Genomic DNA, 24917 nt, shown 5'->3' with positions numbered 1-24917 from the left:
GTGTATGTTCTGCGAGGATGTGTTCAAATCCCCAATGTTTTAACAGGTTTGGATACGAATAATACACTTCAGAAAGACTCTTTATTCAAAGGTCATAAATAACATCATAGCCCACTAGTCTCGATACTCCGTCAGCTCAAACAGTCGTGTCACCCCCTAGGGGGCGCCCCTTTTTTTGCCTTTTGCCAGAAATTAACCCAAAGTGAATTGCTTCATAGTTGAGTAGTTATCTTGGGAGATATATGGTGAGTAATCTTGGGGGCGGATTCTTTCCTACCCTTGCACTATGATGTTATAAATGTCTGGTTACTGACTCGGTTCAAAGCTTCTATTTCTATGGTTCATAATCAAGCTTCCCGTTCGACTGTCAGTGATAAACTCCCTCAGGAGGCTTCCCAACCTTTAGAACAAAGGCTTTATGTATCTCAAGGATACTTGGGGAAGGCTAATCGCTGCGTGCAACCGTTGAAAAGGACTTTCGTCACTTTCCACGTTTGATTATAGTGGGTTGGAATTCTTGGCATCAAAGTCGTTCCCCACTTAGGTCGTTCCCTTCACACCGGCCATAAACGGCTTTAAGAGTTGATTCCAACTCCTCGAGAAGGCAGGCCTGCTAAAGGATTTAAATGCAGTATGACTGAAAGCATAAGAGTAGGCTGGCTTTTTGATCACCCAGTTAAGGGGAGAGCATATACCTTCTACTTTCGAGACAAGGCAAACAAGGTTCTTTTTATCTTTCAAGTCAATGATTTTCTAAGATCTATATGGAAATTGTTGCTCCATGAAAACATGGTGTTCTTTTTATTTCCTTCAAAGCGATGATTTTCTAATCTAGGAAAATAATTTGGTCAACAAAGCAAAATTTCGATCTTGGTGGTCAACAAAAGAAATCGATAAAAGGGGAAGGACTTTTCTCTTTGATTTTAAACAACAAAAAAAATTAAAGTGAGGTTCCTTTTTCTTGCAAAATGTAAAATTGATCCTTTTAAGCACCAAAGGATGGTGATATTCTTTTTAGCCCTTTCTTGCAAAAATAAATATTGTTTTGTTCCTTTTAGAACCCAAATTGAGAAATTTTCTCCTAGAAAATTAAGAAAAGATTGTTGTTGTGGTTCGTTTTACAGCTCAAAGTAAGGTGAGTTCAATTTTATCCAACAAGAATTAAAATGACTCTAAATTTTAACTAACTTAACTAAGTTAGCAAAAATCTAAAACTATTTGTAATTCTACAAATAAAATCCAGCTCTACCTGCAAGAAATTGTCAGAGTCTTGCAAAAATTTCAATCAAATAGTTAGAAAAATCTGGATTTTGGTGGACTTCTAAAAGTCTAAATTTTATTTCGGTTACAATTTTAATTTTTGCCTTCTGTCTGTGATGCGCTATAGAAAGGACTGTACACGCTACAATATGACCTAGATGCGCTACACTGTTTACTAGGTGCGCTACTTTGTGCGTCGAAAGCGTTGCTCTGTTTTTCTCCCGCGCTGAGACCTACAGGAAAATTAGTGATTTGATGTGCTAAAAGATGGACTTCACGCGCTGGATGATGGACTCCACGCGCTAAACAGTGAACTAGATGCGCTAGGCTGTTAACCGGATGCACTAAACAGTGAACTTAACGCGCTAATTCATTTTTCCCGCGTGCCTGCAAAAGTGGTTAAATTTAAAAACTGATTTGATATATGGGGTTGAGTCCCACGGTGGGCGCCAGAAATGTATGCGGGAAAAGTGGGTCAATAGAATTCAATATGTGAAAATATTCCAAAAGACTTGTCCACACACACACACAGGACTTATTGGTGAAAGCTATGGAGTAATGAAGTATCACTCAGCTTCCCAAGGTTGGTCCCATGGTTCTCTATCTTACAATGTCCCTCAAACCAATATTTTTGCTCTCAGATCACTGAGCAAAATGGTTTAGGGATGGCAAATGCAAGAACGATGGATGCTTTGATAGATTTTAGAATGAAATGCATCCTAAGCTATGCATGATTCTAGAAATGCAATAAACTAGATTATAAGATGACAAGGTTAGTATGAATACTATCCTAACGTGATATATTAGTCTATGATTGAGCTAATGATAATAGAAAGTATTCTAAACATGCATATTTAGACTAATTCCTGATTTCAAAGAGGTTAAAATGATGAGCATAAAAATGATATATGAAAGCTTGAATGTATTTGAGCATAAGTGTGATACTACAAATTTGGAGGATGTTTAAAATGGAAGAATGAGAGCTCTATTTATAGCAAAAACAAGGCAATGGATAGCCAGGATTGAAAGATTCAATCAAGGGTTGAGTTTGAAAGTTGAGGATCCATGTTTGCAATTTGCACCAATGAAATGGTGACAAGTGTCAACATAGGGTTGGGTTGAGAGAAGGGGTTGGAGGCATTAAATGCCTGAGAAGACCTTATGGTTATCTAGAGATAAGGGTTAAACTTAAGTTAGGCTTACCCATTGGATTAAGAGTTAATCTAAGGATAAACTCTTGTGCAAATGATTAAGAGATAATCATGGTCAAAGCATTAAAGGCTTGATGAGACCCTTGGGTTGGATAAAGGTTGAGTTAAAAGAAATTCTTTAACCATGTAAGAGGGTTTGAGTTAACCATTAATGGTTATTGAAGACTTTGGGGAATTAAGAAGTGACCTCCCTTTGCTTAGGGATGTGACAAAGTTTAGAAGATGGGTTAGGCTAATTAGAAGCTATTAGAAGAGTCTAGAAGGGATTAGAAAGGGGTTTAGGAAGGCAAGTGGGAGATGTAGGATTTTGCAAGTGGATGGAGGGATAATAGGATTTAATTGAATTTAATGAATTTCATTCAATTTGGTTGTAATTAAATAAATTAGATTTATTTAATTTAGGATAACTATTTAATTAAATTTGAATTTAATTAAAAGTGGATAAAGGGAATTTAATTGAATAAAATGATTTATTCATTGAGTGGTATAGTGAATTTAATTTAAATAAATTGAGTAATTTACTTAATTAAATAGAGGAATGCGAGTATGCGGGTAATTTAATTAAATTGGATTTAATTAAATAGAGAAATGAACATAAAATATTCATTTAGGAATATGGTCATTTTTATACGTCTACAACATTTATTGACCCTTATGCAATGTATACAAGTGGGTGAATGTTGGGATAAGGTGTTGTACACCTTGCATAATGTTTATTTTATTATTATGTGTGTGGTGCACCTACGAGGACCTAGATGGACATGTATCACTAGGAATTAACATTCTTGGGGCCACTTTATGTGTTGTACGTAACATTGGGAAATATATCTAATGCGGGGTCTTGCATTGGGATTTAAGTTAATATTGGGGAAATAATAATAAAGTGAAAACTTAGTACCTAACATTAAATGTGGGATCAATGGTTTTGTGAACTCATGGTTTCGAGTCACATGGTTTTACTTTACCACTTGGTTGTATTTGTGTGAGCTTATGTCTATATAAAAAAACACATGTTTAGTGGTTAAGGTTGGCAAGTGGAGTGAGCTATCATTGTATTGTCTTTCAGAGGTGTGCATATGTGAAGCATGACATGGGATGTGTATATTCATGCTTGGACAAATTGAGGATGAATGAGAGAGGCTTGATGTTTCAAAATTATTCATTGTAACTCTATAAGTGCTTTCTATTGCTTTATTGATGAATAATAAGATGGAGTGTGTATGCTTTTGGAGGTTGGTCTTTTCACTCGTAAGGGTTTTCCCAAGGTATATCTTGTGTTATATTTTGGGTTGTCTATTTGATCTTGGCATAGTGGTTATTATATAAGCTTACAAGCATGTTTTCTCTCATGGGTTATGTAGGAAACGGATTAAGTGAACTAGATATTGAAGCAGTACTTCCTAATAAACACATGCACATGTTTCGATTGAGAAAAGGCCTAAGTTGGATAACAGGGTGGTCAAATGTATCTTCATTGACTATGGTTTGGTTAAAAGGGTACAAGCTTTGGGATCTAATGGCAGAGAAGGTTCTCTATAGTAGAAATATAATTTTCAAAGAGATGAAACCTTCCATCATAGAACTGCATCCACACAAAAAAGAGAAAAATAAGGAGGTAGCTCAAATTCCACCTACTCCAATGAAAGAGGAATTACATACTCTTGTTGGCCTTGACAATAAGGAGAGCTCTAGTAGCTCTAAAAGTTCAGAAGAAGAACCTCAACCTTTGCCATTGAAAAGGTCCACAAGAACTAGGTAGGAATCAAAACATTTGGTTATTCATTGTTGGATTCCAATTGTATTTTTGCTTTTATTTCTAACACTAATGAGCCTAGGATTGTTAGAGAGGTTATGTGTATGGATGATGCACATTCCAAGATGAAAGTTATGGACAAAGAGATGGTTTCTTTAAAAAAAAAAGAACACATGGGATTTGGTACCTTTTCCTCAAGGACATAAACTTGTTGGTTGTAAATGGGTGTTAAAAGTTTGGTCTTGATGGCAATGTTGAAAAGCATAAAGCACAATTAATCACAAAGGAGCATTCACAAGTGGAGAAAATTGATTATGGTGAAATATTCTCTCTTGTAGCAAAGCTAACATCCATTCAAATCTTGTTGTCACTTGCAACAACTTATGACTTAGAAATTAAACAAATATAATTGAAGACAACATTCCTTCATGGTGATCTAGAAGAAGAGATTTACATATCTCAACCAAATCATTTCATAATAAAAGGTAAAGAAAAAATGGTATGAAGTTGAATAAATCTCTTTATGGTCTAAAACAGTCTCCTAAAATGTGGTACAAAAAGTTTGATACTATGTGTTGAATTTGGGATTTCATAGGTCTAAATATGATCATTGTATTTATTAGAAATTTGATAATGGTTGCATTCTCATTATTGCATTGTGTGTTGATTTTTTGTTCTTTGGGAATGAAAAATATTTGATTTCTAACTTGAAGTATCAATTGTTAGCGTAGTTTGAGATGAAAGATCTAGGTGTAGCTAGGTACATTTTGGAAATGAAGATCAAAAGAGGTAAAGCTAGCAGAAAGCTTTGGTTAAGGCAAAGAAAGTATGTCTGTGCAAATCCTTGGTAGGTTTGTTTTGCAAGGAACAAATTTATCTATAGAGGATTGTCCAAAATATCCGACTAAGATGGAGGACACAACCAAAGTACCATATGCGAGTGATGTTGGCAATTTGATGTATGTCATGGTTTGTACAAAGCTAAACACTACCCAAGCAATGGGAGTCCTTGTTCTATGGCTAATCTTGGACGAGTAACATTGGAATACAATAAAGAGAGAGTTCAAATACTTGCAATCTACTTTCAAGTATTTCGTATGTTTTCGTAGTTATCTAACATTCAGTTAGTATTCATAGATACAAGCATTGAGATTGGGCAAATGACATTGATAGCGGGACATTTACTACTGGATATGTTCATAGTGTTTGGTGGTGCTATCAATTGGATGAGTAAGCGGGACATTTACTACTGGATATGTTCATAGTGTTTGGTGGTGCTATCAATTGGATGAGTAAGCGATAGGTTGTCATTTTGTCCACTAGCGAAGAAAAGTGCATAACAACTACTCATGCTTGCAAGGAAGCCATTTGGCTTAGACGATTGCGTTTAGATGTTGGTTTTGATACAAGATTGATTACTATCTATTGGACAATAATAATGCCATTTTCTTAACAAAGAATCCTACTTTCTATGTTAAAACAAAGCATATTGTTGTACACTCATTTTGTTCAAGATATGTTGGAAGATGGGAAGGTGAAATTGGAGAAGATAGACACTAGCAAATGTCACAAACGCATTGACAAAACCAGTGAGCACAAATAAATCTAAATGGTGTTCAAAGTCTATGGGCCTCACTACCCCCAGTACTTGAAATCGTGTTAGTTCCATCAGCTCTTCAAAGGTGTTCGACGAGTGGGAGAATGTAGGGATTTAGGTGTGTCAACCTTTGCAAGTCCTAACATTTATTTGGTGATTATTTAATTATTTTATCCTAAGTTTATTTTCCTATGTTATGTAATTAGATGTGCACCTAATGATGTCATTTGTGGGAGATGATGTCATTTGTGGGAGTGGCAACTTGAATTGTCTTCATACATGTGAGTTGTCTACAATCAAATTGATAGTTAATTCATTATGGATTGTCAAGTTCAAATTGCAGTCTCTCTTTCCAAGTAGTCATCAAGTTTGGAAGTTGCTATCATAGGTGGAGTTATGCATGTAGGCACTTTCTATTTTGTGTTTGAGTTTGCCTTGAATGTGGATGCCTTGGAGGTGCAGTTATTTTTTAGCAAATGCAATTTGTATATGCAACTTGCAAGTTTCTTGACAATTGGTAGTTGCAAAGTTGCCTGTGTAATTGTGTTGATAAATGAAAAGTAATCATTCTACATGTGTGCTTTTGGTGCCTAGCATTTGCATCTTCACTCTTTGGTGATGCATTTTGGAAAAGTCTAGTTAATGCATCTCCTATATATTGAGCACTTGTATTTTGGGATTGGATGATGTTGTATTCTTAAGTACTTTAATGCTATCAAAATTACTCTCGAATCCTATAGAAATGTGAAGACTCATGCAAGAGCATAGCTTTGCTATTGTAATCCTTGTATTGATAATATGTTGGCTTGTGTTTTGTAGTGTGGGGTTTTTCTTCTGTAAGGGTTTTCCCCACATAATTTTTATGTTAGTTTATTTTGATTATTTGTTTATGATTTGAATGTGCATTTAAATCTATAACTGTAAAATTGTTTAGAATATTTTTGCAATACCTTGTCTACTTAGATTGGTGTAGGAAGCATCTTCCATGCACTTGGCTTCCTTTCAATAGCATACCTTACTAATAATTACCATTACAGAAACATATGAAAAGTAAACATCCAAATAATGTATATGACATTCTTACATCAAAATAAGTGTTACTAGTAGTGTAGGCTAAATAATAAAGATAATGTCCAAGATAAATCTATGATAAGCAAACTAAGATAAAGCAAGTGTGACTAAGGTTACAAAAGCATTGAGCCTTACAAATACTTCTTGATATTGAGCACAGCATTTTCCCATAACACCTTAAATTAAGCATCTCCTACAAGAGATTGGCATTCCTAGAATTTTGTGTGATTTCTAGCCAATTGAATTTAATCAGACTTTTCGTGTATTGAATGAAGTAGACCTAATGACTGTGCTGTCATACTTACAAGGCAACCAAAGGTGTAATGTTTGCATCTCCAATCCCTATGGATCCCAAAAATAATGGACAAGAGAATGATCTGCTCTTTACGAGTTAACATAGGTCCCAAGAATGATGTTCAAGGATATGCTCTGTATGTTAACATGATCATCATACCGACATATTAGACAGGTTGGGATGGAATGCATACAGACATGATGCGGTTCATTATCTTATATGCCAAAGCAATCAGTTTGAACAGGTTTAGTTGAAGCCACTAATTTTATTTAATTTCGATGATGTTCAGACATGCTCTCAAAATGGACAAGAAACTATCTGGCTTGTTTTAGATTAGGCATTCAAACTCTTCACCAAAAAATCATTTATTAGGGGAAGGATGCAAAGTATTTTGATTTCATATAATCAGACATGTTCTTAAGATCTTATGATGGGATTGTACTTTTCTCTTTGAGAGCATTCAGATCTGTCCCTCCCAAAGTTTGGTAATCTGATTGTTGATGAGTGCATTGTCGGTGGACAAACCAGCAAAGCATACTGGTGAGAATATAGTTCACAAATTATTTCGTTGTTGACGACAAAGGGTAACTGTCATTTAAGAATAAACAATTACCCTCTCACATTCATATCTTTTTAAATAGACGTTATACATGCTAAAAGTCTGAATCCCCTTTGAAAGCAGAACACAGAATCAACTTCCAACAAGGAAATCTGGGATATACGATTCATCATTTAATGTCCTCAAGGAAATGCCTACTAATCAACTTTGTCACCCATACGACTGACAAACATCAATGAATAAGGATTCTCTTGTTTAGATAGAATGGTGACTTAAGGTAACAAATTTTGTCACTCATACGACCACAAACATCAATGACTGAGGATTCTCTTGTTCTAGATAGAATGGTGACTTAGGGTAAGAGATTTTGTCACTCATACGACCAACAAACAAGAGACCCTGAAATACAGTGCTAGAAACTATAGATCCTTGATGCTGATGAGTGATAACATTTAAATATAAAGAGATTTAAGGTTTACATAGTCTATAAGTTAATACGAGGGTTTTCCTAAAGCATCTTTGTGTAAACATATAAATAGATTATTCAACATCTAAAAAAACTTGGTAACAAATTTCTTACTTGCATAGCATTACATTATTCTCATTTTCAACGGGTGTGCTCATTAGCAGCAGGTGGGTCACTAGGTGATGAATATAGAGTAAGAATATTATATATATGAAGTTTAAAAAAATGATTTTCATTGATTTCATTCATCTATTTGTAAGAATCTTTGTTGTTAACTAAAATCTACTGGAAACCATGTTCATTATGAAATGGCAAACTAAAATTTCAGATATCTCCAGAGTTGTTGAAAGTTTGGAAAGATTTTTCGATCATCAATATAAGTAATGCCCATTGCATGATCAATTAAGCATCGGTGAAGTCTGTTCGATATATTTCACTATAATCACACAGCGTTCTTACAATAATAAGGATAACACAAGTCTCTGTTACCTTAGAATGCTGAAAACAGTAAGTGAATTAGAGCAATACATTTTCATTTTATGAGCCCAGATTAACAAGAACCAAAATAGCCGCTTATTTAGGAAAACTTTGTAGTGGATGCTGTATAACATCAGTTCTTCATTTTGAATGGAAGAATGTTAATGCCTTTCTCTAATGTTTAGCAAAGCTGGAACTCAGAAGACAATGAAATCATATTACGCACGGCAGTACCTTTGTCACTCAGAACATCTACTAGGTGGCCTCAAGGAGATGGACTATGTACTTTTATAAACCATACTAAGAGTGATATCTAGAGAAAATTTAATGTTTGTTAAAGGCAGGCCCCCAAAAATGAAAAGATATTATAATATTCAAATTTTCATGGGTTTTGCACAATAGCTCATAATAACACTTAAAATGACCAATTACAAAACACTTGGGAAAAGCATGGTCGGGTGGGCTCATCAAAGACCTGGGAGACATTTGGGAATTCAAGTTCCACTTGGGGTTGAAGATTAAAACAAACTAAATTGCAGTCTGTGATCATCTATCGAATATAATTAGTGCCATTCATGAATCATAATGGCATAACTTAAAGGATCTCACATGCACGAACTTCAAAAAATATCCTCTATCCACAAGAACGAGGGACAAGCTTCTTTGTCAAATTCCATCAGTAATCAAATCGAAGTGAGTGTCTCACTCTCTAAATGGATTATGAAGGTGAATTCTCATTATCTAGTCAATAAACTTGTAGTCTTGCAAGGAGATAGTGGCAAGAGTAAACAAGGCCTTACTCTTTTGAAGTTTTTCTGCGTTGGATTTCTCCAGGATAAAATTCCTTGTATGCAGTTTGTCCCGGGTATTTACTGGATTTTTTTATGTCATTTCATCCATGTAACAATTGACATATGTTACAGTTCTTAAGCAACTCATTTTTCAGCATGAATTGACAGTTTTCAAACATTACCAAAAAGAGAACATCAAGTCAAATAAACAAAGTTGGTCTTCAAATGAGATGAGATTTGCGTTGGTAAATCAGCTAAAGAATATCTAATTGCCAATTAAATTGGTATAAGAGCAGGTTTCTGTATTTGTATCATTTCTTGTGGTTTTGTTGTTTTGCAAACTGCTGTCCATTACTAGAAAAACTAACGAGTTGGTTAAGGTGAAGTAGTCCCTTTCTAGCTGAAAATGCCCACAAAGAAATAGAATCAAGTGAAGAGCATGATTCATAGGGGATGCCTCGAAACAGTGAAGCAAGATTAAGTTGAAAGAGGATGATGCAAGCATTTCTCAATCCCTTAGGAAGCTGGATGGATTAAAGATACTCACGGAGGCTCCCAAATCAAACGAGGTGTGAAAAATATAAGCTCAATCCCATGAATAGCAGTCCCCATGCCAACCAGGCTACCCAACTCAACCTCTATTCAAAGCAGAGGACATGATAGAAATTCAGCCTTATAAAGATCATGTAAAAGCTAAAGAAGTTAACCATTGGTTAGACTAATTTGAGGTATATTTCAGTTTGCATCAAATTAATGAACAACCAATTTTTTATTGTAATGTTTAAATTATCTAGGCATTAATCAACTTGGTGTAAAAAGTAGGTTCATTTGGTAGCTATAAGGAAATCAACACCCATTTATAGATAGAATGAATTTAAAAAGTTAATGAAGGAATTATTTTATTTTATTTGCCATGAAAAACAATGGTCGATTAATTGACAATAATTTAGGCAAAAACAAGGCCAAAAGTGTGTAGAACTATATAGGTGAATTTCACAGTGAGTTGTCTACAATTCTAAATGAGCAAAAAGATGTGTAACAGTAAGATTATGATATCCTGATGGAGTATACTGGAGGACTTCGTGATCATTTTGGGAGGCTCATATCGCTGAATCATACTAAAGACAACAATGAGGCATTCTATCAAGCTTAGCCTTGGGACTTGGCAAAAATTTGAAATATTAAAAAAGATAAAACAATCAATAAAATGAACTTAAATAATGCGCAAAATGCCATTAAAAAGCATAATTCAGTCAGCTAAAAGAGAAAATTGTTGAAAATTGTTGAAAATTGTTCAAATCCACAGTAATGGAAAAATATTTCCAAAATATAACTGGAAATAATGATTCTGCTAACTAGAGAGTTTCTGGAGGATACTTGTGAGTACTCACCAAAAACTAAGCATCCAAGTTTCTAGCGAACAACTCATCAAGTACTTTTGGCTCATGTGGTTTTTTAAATTACGATCTGAAGAGAGGCATGCTTAAGTAGCAATAAGGCTCATGATAAAGATTAACTTGCGAACTCTCATATCAAAATTCAAACTAAGAAGATTAAATTGATCCTCCTTTTGAATCTTTCGATTTCCAAAGAGTTGGTAGGAAAGCTTTAATTGCTTACAGTAAATCATCACAATAGTTGTTATTTGGATTGGGATAACTAAAAGTTGAGACTTGGTTGCCAAACAATGAAAACATGAAAACTTAATTTTCCAAATAAATATAAATTAACTGAAAAAGATTTCAAATAAATATACATTAATTGAAATTTTGTGGTTAATGTTCCTCGTGATATTTGTGGCATAGTCTTTGACAGCCAATATATGCATGTGATTGATGCCATCTTCATAAGAAAAGCCAATAAGTATAGTTTGGCTAAGATGAGAAAATTTCATCATCAATGAATATGAAGGTAAATAAAAAAGCTCCTAGTCAATAAAGCCAAAGGATTGACTAATGTTAAGGAGAAGTTTGCTTTGCTTTTTTGAGATAAGCAAAACAACGAGATAGTTGAATATAGATTTCTTCTAGCATGTCAATTAATAAACAAAAAAATTGGGGAAGAGTACTTGCATTAATTCAAACAAGTTTTGCAAGGAACCAAAGGTTTGCCACCAAAATGAGCAGTTGAACACAAGATCCAATTGATACTGAATGGTCCTATCCCTAACACTGGTGTCTATAAAGAACCGTTGATAGATGTTAATGAGGTAAGGAAACAACTTCCATCTTTGTTTACCAAGGTGTAGTCCATTCCAGCACTTCTCCGTGTGCTTCTACTATTGTTATTGGAACTAAAAGGGATAGTTCATGCAAGATGGGCATTGCTTAAAGGGCCTTCAATAAGATAATCATAAAAAAAAGATACCCTCTTTTAGGCATCGATGATTTGTTACAACAACTTCAACATGCCATGTACTTTAGAAAGTTAGATTTTAAATCCCTGTATCATCAAATACAAATCGAGAAGAATGAATGAAAAACACCATTCTAAGACAAGAGAACGTCTGTATGAGCGGCTTCTACTTCTTTTTGGGCTGTTTAATGCCCTTACTACTTTTATGAGGTTGATAAGTAAGATATTGAGATCATTTAGAGAATCTTATCATTGTTTTCTTGGGTGATATATTGGCTTTTAGCAAAACACTAGATGAGCATTAATTGTATTTGAGACAAGTTTTCCAAGAGAATAAATTACATGTAAGTTTGCATATGATTGGACACAAAGTTGAGAACTGATCTAACAAAATGGAAGCCATTTTAAAGTGGCCCAAGCCTTCCCATATGGTGGAGACAAAATCTTGGAGGGGCAGTCTAATACCTAATTAACTCCATCATTCCATGACATGTGATAAGTCACTTAATTGGGGTAGAAATCGTTGAAATGGTTTTTTGAAATGAAGCTAAAGATCTTCAGTTTAAAAAATAACAAATTTACAGCTACCATTTAAGGTGAAAAAGCTAAGACCTATAAATTCAATTTGTCCAAGCATAGAGCAGCTAATGCTTTTGAACTAAGATCAGTTATTCATGTTATTTTAATTACTTTCCGTTTTTTTTCCTGGGCAAAGTGTATTTCAATCCACATACCTTTTATCTAACCATTACTAGCAAATGATGGACAGCTCATTAGCCTTTATCCCACCAGTATGGAAAAGATTTCAACAGTAGTTAGAGGCAAGCAGATCGGAGAAGAAATTTGATTGCAACACAGCCAGCCATTCTAGCTCTCATAAAATCACCATGTTGACGAAATGAAGAACCTCTTGCCACTGTTTCTGGTAGAAGAAAAGAATGATTGATGGCGTGCAAAAAGATGGGGAGAAAGTGGAGCAAGATATCGGATGCCTCAAGGAAGGATCAGGGGAATGTATTTAGGATAGAGAATTGGATGCAAACCAAACCAAAGAACCTGAAGCAGAAGAGAACCACCAGGATTCATAAGATGGCTGGACACTATAAGAGTATGTTGTATTTCAATTCCCTATCCTTAGGCTGCTATGGCTTGTTTTAAATTCTGATCACATGTAGCTTTTCAGATTGTTAGTCATTTTCTACTTCATTAATCAGATTCGAGATTCTGCTAAAAGAATCTTCAGATCAATTACGAAAGACTATCTGCTTAATTCGAAATTGATTAATTTGGGAAAGGCATAAAAACTTCTTGGTTTAGAAGCCATAGATTTATTGCTCTATGAATACCCTTTGGCCACAAAAAGGAGGAGCATGCTTTCCTAAAGCTAAAAGGTGTGCAGTACAACCATGGAAACTTTCTTTTTTGATTCTTGACTTTGAAGTGACTATTTAACTCTAAAAAAGAAAGATTTGTCCTCAACTTGCCTGAACTTAATTCCTGACATTTACTGACTAAAAACTATAATATCAGTTCTAGTAGAAAAACAATATTCACACAAAGACATTGTAAGTGAAATTATGACAAAAGACAGGTATTCACTCTAAAATAGAAACACTCTGGTCACATTAAGCAACTCGTCGCAGTTCTACGTATTATTACTTTTGCTGAATTGCAACCATTTTTTCATGCTAAGAGTTTGCACTATGTACACAAACCCGTTGTTGAATTGGTGTCCTACATGAAGGACAATCATTCATGCCTTGTTTTCCATGCAGCTCATTGCACTTTGTGCAAACTACTTGGTGTGCACAAGGCAAAAAGACCACAGACCTCTCCTCACTTAAGCACATAACACATTCACGATCACGCTGAACCTCACTATGAGACAAATCCTGCAACTCTGCAATCTCAGAGAGAAGTCGAGTATTAGTCTGTCTCAAAATCTGAATACTATTTGTATCTGATGGACAAGACGAAACAGTTTGATTTGAATCCCACTGCATCGCTGCTAGTTTTGAAGACTCGGTTGTGAATCTTAATTGGGTGATTTCATGTTCAAGACGCTGCACTTCATCTCTGTAGCGTTGAGTGTCCATTTCAGCTTTTTGATGTAATGCATCCTCCTTTCTTTTAGTCGCAGCCTCAATTTGCTCCTTTGCTTGTTTTTCAGTTGTAGCTCGCATAATTGCTTCTTCCTTTGATTTTTCCTCTTGCCTCCACCTAACCTGTAAAATCCCCATGTTTCATAAGAGTTATAACTGCCTGAATACTGTAAGACAAAATATCGACTAAAATGATATGTCAGAAAAAAATACTAAGGAAAACCCAAACAATATCAGACAAATTACTAGACAATCAAATGCTATCATTCTATCATAGTTAGAGAAAACTCAAAATGCAAGAATGGCATTCTGAAGATTTTGTTCTAGTACAGAATTCGGATTCAAGCCTCACCTCAATTTGAAGTTGTCGTTCTTTAGCTTTTACTAGCTGTTGCTGTAAGCTAGCAAGCTTACGCTTCTCGCTAGTGAGTTCCTCCTGAAGCATGGCCTTTTGTCTCTCCCATGCTTGAAACTTCTTTAGCGTTTTTTTCTCTCTTTTGGAAACTTCTAGACAAGCAACTGCAGATTCAATGGCTATTAGTTTTGCAGCATCCATCTCCTGCCTTAATTTTTTATTCTCTTCTTCCAGTTTGCTAACTGTAGCATTACCACGCTCCATCTGCGCCTTTGCTTTCCGTAATGCATTATCCATTTCAGAGAGTTTCTTCATGTTACTTTCTTCAACTGCCTGTTTTTCCTTCTTAAGACGGGCAATTTCTTCTCTCTCTTGCCTTAGAGCTTTTAATTCAGCTTTCTCTTTACTGAGTCTGCGAGCTGCCTGCATTACCTTTTGTTGGGCCCATTCAGTCCATTCTTGTAGCTGTGTTTCAATTTCCCTTGCACGATGGAACATTTTCATAATCATCTCATCCTTTCTGTCCTGGGATCCATTTCCTCCAAAAATCTGATCCAATGATAAAGTATCATAATTTGTATCAGATGCCTCTTCAGCAACACTCAAAGAATCATTTAGTTCTTTGTCTCTGGAGGAAGACAATGACAAAGAAAGCTCTGCGCCAGCAACTACAAAGCTTGATGCATCATCTACTGTCTCGGGATCTATTCTAGAAGCTCCAATTGACAATTCAGGTTCTATTAACTTAAGAGACTTCCCTATCAGCAAGTCAGCTTGTAATGGATCTACTGAAATTTGAGAACTCTTGTAAACTTCATTACCACCTGGACATTTGATGCATGGACCTGGTATGGTTCTATATATTGAGCCTGAATTTTCAGTACCTGTCAAACACGATCCTTTTTCAATTGAAGACATCTTCAACAAACATGCTTCACTTGTTTCTACTTGGTCTACTTTATCAGCTGGCCCAGAAGGAGAAACCAAAGTTCCTTTTTGATACACCGAATTGATGTTTAGATTGTCTTTCATTTTATTGCCTTCATATATAAATCTTTCAGCTTTTTGAAAAGGCTGAGCCATGCTCAAAGCACAATCCTCAGCACTCACCTCAGAAGCATGATGTCCTGGTTTGTAATCAGTTCCAAGTGCTGCAGTGAAAGCTGAAGAGCCTTGAAATTGATCTGATGATAAAACTGCCCCAAGCTGCAAATTACAACTAAACTTTGAATCTCCCATTCTGCAACAAGGATGGACTGGTCCAGATTGCAGAGCTTCTGGAATATTTGATACTGACATACAATCATGCTTGCAAGCATTTTGAACCATATTGCCTGACATAGAAAACCCTTGAATTGGAAAAGTAGGCACCCCAGTAACAAAAGGCATTGAAGAATTTGCAACCTGAGAGTTCTGAGGCACCGGATGCAGTGGAATGGCATTTTTATTGAAAGCAGGCATGTTTGTAACAGAAGGCATGGATGATAAAGTTGTTTCTGAAGTGGACTGTACAGATGATGAGCTTGTCTCCGGAGAAGACTGCACAGACGATGCAACAGGAGCATTTTCTGGCATTGGATCCTTGTTAAAATTATTCAAAGCATCCTCATCCATTGCACAGGCATGAGCCACATTCATGTCACAAATTAGGAGGCACCACATTGCATCACCACTGCTGAAAAAAGGCCGAACCTCTCTCAACACACACACCATCTCTGCTAATATGTATTTCTCTAATTGTTGCAAATCTTCAAAGTAAAGGTCCTTTCCATCCACATCATGTGTATTACTTAAATATACTAAAGCATTATCTACTATATTAGAGAGGGTGTCTTTACTACCATAGCACTTACCATGTTTCAAAACCGCTTTGAGAGCCATGTCCTCTGTATAGCCAGACGCCACAATCTTCTTCATTGCACTCTTATATATAGCATCCAGATTACTCAAAAGCAATTCCTCGAGTTGAGATTCAGTACCACCACTCCAATCTGCCTCTTGAAGCTCCTCCAGCTCTCTCTCTTCTTGCAAACGGTCTCCACTAGAACATTCTTCATATCCATAGCTTGTTTCCCTAGTGTCTGGTTGGACTCCCTTTCCACCGTTTAAGAATGCAGAGCATTTACAAGAATTAAGATGCTCTTGGTGAGCTTTACAGGAATTGCAAAACTCACTGGTGGCATAACAGGCAGCATTATGACAATGACTATGATTATGATTATGATTATGATTATGACTCTGATTATGATTATGATTATAGTTATGACTGTGAAAGTGGGTGGCAGATGGAATTCCATTGCCATCAACATCAGTGCTGTTCCCATTGAAGGATTCACCAGAGTGGTAACCCATTTTATAGCCACCGAGAGCAACAAAGCCCTTGTTGGCATTGCCATTGGCATGGGCATTACACTCGGTGCAGGGAACAAGCGGCAACGGGGGCGGAGGATCAGCACGGAACTTCCTCTTGTTCCGGCTACCCTTCTCCTTCTCGCTCAATTGCGAACTATTTCCATTTCCATTACAATTATCGTTGCCACTACCATTACCACTACCACTACCAAGCATGCTTATACTTGAACTTGCCATGCTCAATCCAAAAGGGTTTACCCTAACCGATTAACAACCCTCTTTTGGCCTATCAAACAATAAATTCACCTCCTGAAGGGCAAGAGACCTAATAAAAGCTACATGCATAAATCAGATTCTATTCCATAATAATCTGTAATCAAAATTAAAAGAAAAATATGACAACGAATGCACCTTTGATCGAAGCGACGCCGATCCAAGGGAATCCAATCCAAACTGCCGACTGCCAGCTAAAACCTGCATCATCATCATCATCAATTAACAGAAGAATCAAGAACGATTTATACTAAAATTGCGTACGGAAATAAGGAGGGTTTTAAATAGGGTATTCAGCGCACACCGATTGAATCTGATTGGAGCTGCTATCTATGTTATTGTGTTATATTGTGTTATACACCCATTCATTTTATTTTAAGGGTTTCTGTTACTCTGCTCTGCAAATGCTTTTAGTCTTTATTGCCAACCTTCTTCCTCCTGATTTTGTGCTTCGTCTGTGTTATTGTGAATGAATTTAGTAAGTCTTTTACTGATTGTGAAATTGAATGATGTGCACAAAACTCCAACACAAACCAACCACGAAGGATTCTTGTTTGTTGGGAAGACAAATTTGGGTTGATGACTTGGTTTTGCGGTTGGGTTAACCATGGGTTAAATTTGGATTATTTTTAATTCTATGGCAGCAATTAATCTGGCTGGTGGACCCACTGTTGGACATAAAAGGGTGAGCATTTTCACATTTTCAATCAATTACCCTTTCAATTGGTGCACTAGTCATTCTCTCTTTGTTCTGAATGTGTGTTGAGTTGCCTCAAAGAAGAAATTGGTATGCTAGTTCAATGATCTAGAGTTTAGGTCTTTGATATGGAGAGCATCTCTTATAACCTTTCAGAGTGTCGATCAAGTGTAAATTAGACAAATTCGAAATAATCATAAGCCCTTAATCACCTATGCCACCCTTTCAAGTTGTATATTGTTGAATATATAATTTTAATTGATTTTGTATTTATATTGATTTTCAAATTGGTTTTGCTTAAAAAAAATCATTTTTCTGTTTTTTTATGGAAATACTCGGATCACATAAATATCAAAAAAAAAAAAAATGTGCTTTATGAATAAGTAGATTACAATATGATGAATAAGCATACATCTAAATAAGAAGTCATTATTTAGCTAAGTAGACATGAGCAAGCAGATCGTTTGTCAAAGTCACCAAGGGTCGAACTTGGCTTAATCGCATCTTTAGGGTTTGAACCTTAATGGATAACATAATCAAAGAGCATACCATCATCCTCACCAATTATGGCTTTGACCTATGGTAGGGTCATGCATGTTGCCTTTGAGAGAACATCAAGATCTTCTAGATTGAATGCATGTGCCAGTTAGAGCCACATGACTCAAGCACACACACACACACACACACTCCTTGTTATGAGAAGAAAAACACAAAAAGAAAAGAAAAATGAATTGATACACTAGTGATACATTAAGCTGTGAAATGAGATGTACATACAAGAGAGTGGGAAGAAACTGCCATCTATAATAGTAGAGAAGACTAGGCAAAGAACTCTTACTAATTGAGATCGATGATGAGTTAGCTTCCTCAAGACTAGCACGAGGTGGCAAGCTAACTCCCACTAACTAGGACATCTAAGTACGCTTAATGTCATGTAGAATTATTCATGTGTGTAAAGTGCATGAGATAATATATACGCTAACACTCCCCTTAAGCATAGCTTAGGTGTTCTCAATAAAAGGTTTAGTGAAAATTTCAACAACTTGCTCTGAATACTAGGAAAAAATCAAGTTGATGATCTAACCATGAATGAGCTCCCAAATATAATGCATGTGAATCTCTATGTAAATTGATCTGATTTGGCGTCGGTGTTGGCTAAGATTAGTGCAAATTTGGATGGTACTTTGGTTGTCACTATAGATGATTGTGGGGTACCAAAATAGAATTTCAAACTAAGTGAGAATGCTTTGAAGCCAAATAGCCCTAGTAGTTGTGTCAATAGCTCCCTTGTACTCTACCTCTATGGATGATAAAGAAATGGCATTTTCTTTTTGTTAGACCAACTAATAAGACTTAAACCTAGTGATAAATTATAAACTAAAGTGGACTTGTGATTTAAGTATCACGAGCCCAGTTTGAATCTATGTATTTAACCAAGTCAATATTTGTATCAAATTTATAATGAATCTTGAATCTAAGAGTACCTTGAAGGCAATGAAAGATCCTTTTAGCTATTTTCGAATGCACTTCATAAGGCTCTTACATGAATCTTGAAACCTTTCCTAGTGCATATGAAATATCAAGCCTGATATGAGTCTTGCAAATGAAACTACCAATAAGTTTTTAATACAAGGTAGCATCAATCGATGGTGCAATATAGTCAACCTCAAGCTTGACTCGAGATAGAAAGTGTGATGTCCCCGTTTTTACGCCATATTGTTATGTGAGCATTGGCTAGTTTTCAAAGTTATTTGAAGGTTTTTGGGTGGGCTAGGAGAGGTATAGTGTTCTTGGAGAGTTTAGTTTAGGGTTTTCTTGACATCTAATGATGGTTGGGAGTTCAATTGGTGACAATGCTCTTTGTAGCATTCTGGGGTTTTTGGGGGGTTTGTTCTCCTCAGTCCTTAGAGAACACTACCATTTATAGTAAGTACTCAGTTGGGTATCAATATTTCTAGGTTTTTTGGGGTTTGTTATACTCAATCCTTGGAGAAAACTATTATTTATGGCCATTGCTTGTTTTGGCACAAGACATCATTAACATCAATTATTTTCTGACATGATCAATTTTTGTTTTTGGTGCCTTGGCAAGTTTTCTATAAGGTTTTTTATAATATTTTAATATTTGCACTAAAGTAAACATTTTATTATTCACTTTAGTGTTTAAATATTAAAGGTGCCTCTTTTGTTCTCTAAGTTGGATGACTAGGAGATGTGGGGGACGTAAGATGTTTAGAAATATTATGGGAGCTTTTTTGAGGAAAAATAAAATATATGAATTTTAAGATACCCTAATTCCCTCTAAACTCTATAAAATAGAGTTTTCGCTCTTATTTCTCTCATTCAGAGTTTGCACACATGAGGATTTTTTGTCAGAGTGAATAGAGGAGTTCTTCTAGGTATTGTTGAGGCTGAAAAACCTCTTCAATCTTGTTAGTTTTGGTGGTGAGAGACCCACCCTAGTTGGTTTGGTATTTTCACTTAAGTAATACATTGATTTTCATGGTGTTTTAGAGACTTTGAGGTTTAAAAAATATGAGAATTTTCAAGGTAAACTAGTTGAAGTTTTCAAATATTTTTTGTAATCATTGGCATGGGTTTTTAGGTGTTTGCTTTAGTTCTAGGATTCATCATATGCTCCATCTTGCAAGTCAACCTCTTCTTTTTAGTGACGATTGCTAGGGAATTCATCAAATGATTTTGAGTGTTGCTAGGATGTGATTCAGACATGTGAAAACACATTTTTCACCATTTCATATGACATCAAGCTAGCTGGGTACTTTTCAGACCTATCACCATAGCTTGTAATGTTTATGTGTTGATGAAGTTCATAATTTGAAGTTGTTGTTGGTCTAACCTACTAGTCATGATGCTACAATAGACTTGAAATCTATACTTCTCCAGTTATCAAGTGGTTGTTTGGACTTGTTGAGGTCATATATATAAACTAGATCAATCCATCTTAAGAACAACTAGATACTAGGTGATTTAAAGCAAATTTTGAGTGTCATTCAATATCTGACCTCTAGACATGGGAAATCATGCATTGGGGCTACTTGTTTGTCATTTGTTGTTAACTATCAACACTAAGAATCTAATACAATGGGTATGCAATAACTTTAGAAATCTTATAATTCAAGGTATTTAAGTGTTTAATGGTTGATCATTATGTTGGATGTCTTATAGTGCCTACCTAGTTGTTAGCGGGGTTCAAAATTTTTAATAATAGTGCAATGATTGAATATGTTCATCATCATTAAATGGTAACAACAAAAGTATTTGATCATCAAACCTCTTAATTCTCATGATGCTTAAACTTGCATGATCACTTGTTCTTGCTTCAATGCTTGTTATGACATCATTGAATGAAATTTCACAAAAAAATCAGTGGGTGATCGTATAGAAAGAGACTTAGAAATGTCTTATAACCAATCACGTGAAATTGAGCAAGTAGATCAAGAGCATATTGGGTTGTACAAGAGTAATATTGGGTTGTTCAGATTGTGAATTCTCAATGCTAATTAAGTAATGCAGTAAACCCAAGTTTGTCATGTTAAATCTATCCTATAGAGCTAACCTCACTACTCCAATAGTATATGAAGAGCTCCCGATGATCAAAATATCATTAACATAAAGTACTAATATCAATAGTAAATCATCATTTCATAAGAGATATACTTTATCATCTAAATAGCATTGAGTGAAACATGAATATAAGAGGAAGTAATCCTTCTTGACATACCAAGTCTAAGGCCCCTATTTGAGGCCATAGTTCGGATTTCCTAAGTTTACAAATTAATGAAACCTAAATAAACCTACTAGTTGTTCCATGCATATCTCCTCCTCGAATGTTGGAAGTATATGTTGATGTGTTGTTGTGGTTGCCATTGATGTCAAACTTGTTTTTTCAGATTGGTCTGAAATGTCTGTGGTGCAGAGTTATCTTGTTGTGTTGATGTTGCAGTTGTTTTGAAAGTGTTTGGATCTAGAATCTGTTGCTAATGTTGAGTGTTTTTTTTCTAAAGCTGAGTGTTTTTATTATATTCATTGGACATAGTTTTGGTATTATGGATATGATGGTTATGTGGTTTGGAAACATCTTTGTGTTCTCCGAGTGTTGTGGCATTGATCGTTGCTGGTTGTGAGATTCTATGTTAGACCTATCCTTAGGTCCGGATACAATTTGTGAAAGCATGTTTGTATGTTATGGGTCTCATTGTAGCGTGTGGAGATCCGGATTTGAGTTATGTGCATTGGAGAGTATGTTCTTGACTGTTAATTGCTTATATGGATGTGTAGTGTGTGGATATGTTGTTGGTTATGTTCTGGTGATTGTAGATCAGTGAATTGATCTTTATAAGTTGTGTTTTGGTCCTCTCTTTCTCTTGGATTGGATTAGTGCATGTATTCTTGGTTTAGAAAATGTATTTTGATTCAGGTCGACTTGGTTTAAGCTTTGATTATCTATCTTGTATATAAGGATGTGTATGATTGAGCTGTGTAGTGAGGCAAGGGAAGAAAAGTGTGCTGAATATAGATGCGAGGATAATCAGTGAGGTTCGGTAAAGAGCAGAAGAAGAGTTGTGTTTCAATGATATATAAGCTATGTTTAAACTATGACAGAGATTTGAGACAGAGTGTTGGTAGTTGAGATCAGAGTTGTGTGTTGATTTTGGTCGCTTGATGCAAATTTCAAGGACAACTTCATGATTGGGAGATCCTTCTTTTCATATCATTTTTGTATATTGCCTTGAGTGTTGTTAGCTTCAATTTTTGCAAGTCCTCTTTGTATCTTGCTCTAAAGTGGTGAAAAATTAGGGTTTCCACTACAAGAATGATGAAAACCACTCATTTTTTCTTAGGGACCAATTACATTCAAAAGAGGGGTTGAATCCAATAGATTCAATCACAAACCAGCAAGGATAAGTACTAAGAATACTGATTGGATTCAAGATGTGAATTTGTTTACACTCTTTTGTAGGTTGAATTGCTAAAATTAGGGTAAAGTGCTGGAAATGAGAATGAAGACACATAAAATAGTGAGCTATGGTCGTCAGATTGAGCCACACACCTGGATCTAAGAAATGTAAGCAGATTTGGACCTGTTCCCCAAAAGAGCTCCCAAAATGTCGAGATCGTGGTGCCCGTCGCCCTAGTCCTCTAAACTTTTCACACACCAAAGGGGGATTGATGTGTCAATGTAAATAATGCTTGTTTTGAAGATCACAACTTTGAACCTATTTATTTCACACAGAAAGAAGGGGAAATAGGTTGGGAATAGGGGTTTGCTTAAGTCAAACCCCGATTTAGGAATTAACCTTGATTGAAATATTGTAAATACTGAAATAAATAATGAAAGGATATACCTCCAATCTGTAATGATTGATAATGATTCTTTTCTTCTTGAATGTAATCACATATGTTGCATGAAACGACATGAACATGACAAAACCCTAATCATACACATGCTTGCATATGGATGATGTAATATTGCTCCACAGCTGATGAATGAAGAATATGCAGCCTTGAAGACCTCTAGAAATGCTTGATGATGAATACTTTAGTGCTTGAATGCTTATAATTTCATCATTCTCCTGTATGATGATGATGTGAAATGAGAGGGGAAGGCCTTCTTATATACTTGCCTATTGGTAAAATATCTTAATTTTTTGACAAGGGCCGACATGGGGATCACATTCTCTCCAACTAATTATGACCATTGTGAGGGCCCAAATTGGGGTCCTATTTGGGAGAACCAAGGTGCCATGCCCTGGTCCTACCCCATTTTAGGATCGAGAACAAAGGGCCATGCAAGGTGTTAAGTGAAAATAAGACTTGTTTTGCATGATATAAGCATAATTAGGTCTTAATTAAGCACTAGGGTACACACACTAAGGTGAGGACCTCAAATGTGGACCAAGTCGTACGAGAGTACAATTTGCGATGATACACTTGCCCCATAAGTAGTTAGCCTTGGTGTGTAAGTTCGGAGCAATTAACTCTTTTCTTTGTAATCTAATATACATAGTGGATATATTTTGTGGGTAGGTGCTCACCATGGTTTTTTCCTATTTGGGTTTTCCACATATAAATCTTGGTGTTCATGTGTTGGATGTGTGTTGAAGTTTAATTATTTATATGTTGCATTTAATTTTTTGTTTTGGATTGATTCACCCCCCTTCGGAGTCTTGCCCTAGGTTCAATAATTGGTATCAGAGCAAGGTTCCTCTTGAGTAAGTTTAACCACTTGAGGTAGATCCTTTATGGCGTAGGACGTGCATTATAAATTTCCTATCTTTAATGGTACAATTTTTTCATATTGGAAGGAGAGAATGGAGTCGCACTTGGAGATACTGCATAATGGAATTTGGGAAATCATTCAGATCGGATACAACTTCACAGGGTGGTGCTCAAATTGTAGATGAGATAACATTGAAGGAGACTAATGCGAAGGCAAGAGATATAATTTTTAGTTGTATAAGTGATTCAGTGTTTGGAAGAGTAAAAGGATTGAAGGAAGCGAAAGCTATATGGGAAAAGTTTTGTTTGGCATATGAAGGAGATTCAAAGACAAAGTAGGCGAGGTTGATGAATTTGAAGCTGAATTATGAGTACCTAAGAATTCTAGAAGATGAGAGAGTTGAGAATTATATTCATAGAGTGACTGATCTTGTTGATGGCATTAGAGCTACTAGTGGACATTTGCAAGAATGTGATGTTGTTCATTAGATCTTGTTGACTTTGCCTAAATCCTACAAGATGCAGAGATGTGTTATACAAGAGAGTGATGATTTGAGTAAGTATACCATTGATCAACTTATTGGCACCATTGCAGCCTATGAGATTTTGGAAATAGAGCAAGAGAAGAGAGAAAAGAAAGAAGCAACATTTAATGTTTCAAGGCTTGATGATCTGAAATGCAGTGGAGATGTAGACGAAGCTGAAGAAAATTTTGTAAGATTCCAACAAGGGACTAGAAAATACAAAGGTAAGTTATCTTTGAAATTCTTTCTTGTGGTAGAATTGGATATTATGCTTCTAATTGCATTTACAGAGAAGGTTATAAGAGATCAAATGATGATGAGAAGAAGAACAAGTTTAAAAGATGCAATTTTAATAGAAGGGAAAATAAGGGCTCGTGTTCTATTGAGGAGAATACATCAGAAGATGAAGTTTATGATGATTAGAATGAAGAATCCTTGTTTTTGGCAATTGAGGATAAGGAAAATATTTTGGAGAAACTCGAAGAAGAGAAATTAGTTGAGACTGCATTGTACGCTAAGCTAGAACTAAGTACATGGAT

The 24917-nt window shown here is 35.6% G+C and overlaps 1 protein-coding gene across 2 annotated transcripts; it reads right to left on the bottom strand.

Annotated features, from left to right (window-relative positions):
- Nucleotides 1-13429: 13429 nt before the first annotated feature.
- Nucleotides 13430-17504, bottom strand: LOC131029218 (putative E3 ubiquitin-protein ligase RF298). Of its 2 annotated transcripts, none has more exons than XM_057959636.2 (4): nucleotides 17222-17504; nucleotides 17056-17118; nucleotides 14290-16979; nucleotides 13430-14060 (listed from the first exon to the last, which is right to left on the bottom strand). In XM_057959636.2, exons 3-4 carry the CDS (start codon nucleotides 16879-16881, stop codon nucleotides 13524-13526), a joined length of 3129 nt encoding a protein of 1042 aa, XP_057815619.2. In that variant the 5' UTR covers nucleotides 16882-16979; nucleotides 17056-17118; nucleotides 17222-17504; the 3' UTR covers nucleotides 13430-13523. The 2 variants fall into 2 exon arrangements, with proteins under 2 accessions (XP_057815619.2, XP_057815618.2); XM_057959635.2 differs by having other exon boundaries at nucleotides 14290-16969.
- Between the last annotated feature and the right edge of the window lie 7413 nt (nucleotides 17505-24917).

This window comes from Cryptomeria japonica, chromosome 3 (assembly GCF_030272615.1).
Source record: "Cryptomeria japonica chromosome 3, Sugi_1.0, whole genome shotgun sequence".
NCBI classification, from domain to species: domain Eukaryota; kingdom Viridiplantae; phylum Streptophyta; class Pinopsida; order Cupressales; family Cupressaceae; genus Cryptomeria; species Cryptomeria japonica.
Note: the sequence above shows the minus strand (reverse complement) of the source record. Positions and strands in the feature narration are given on the sequence as shown.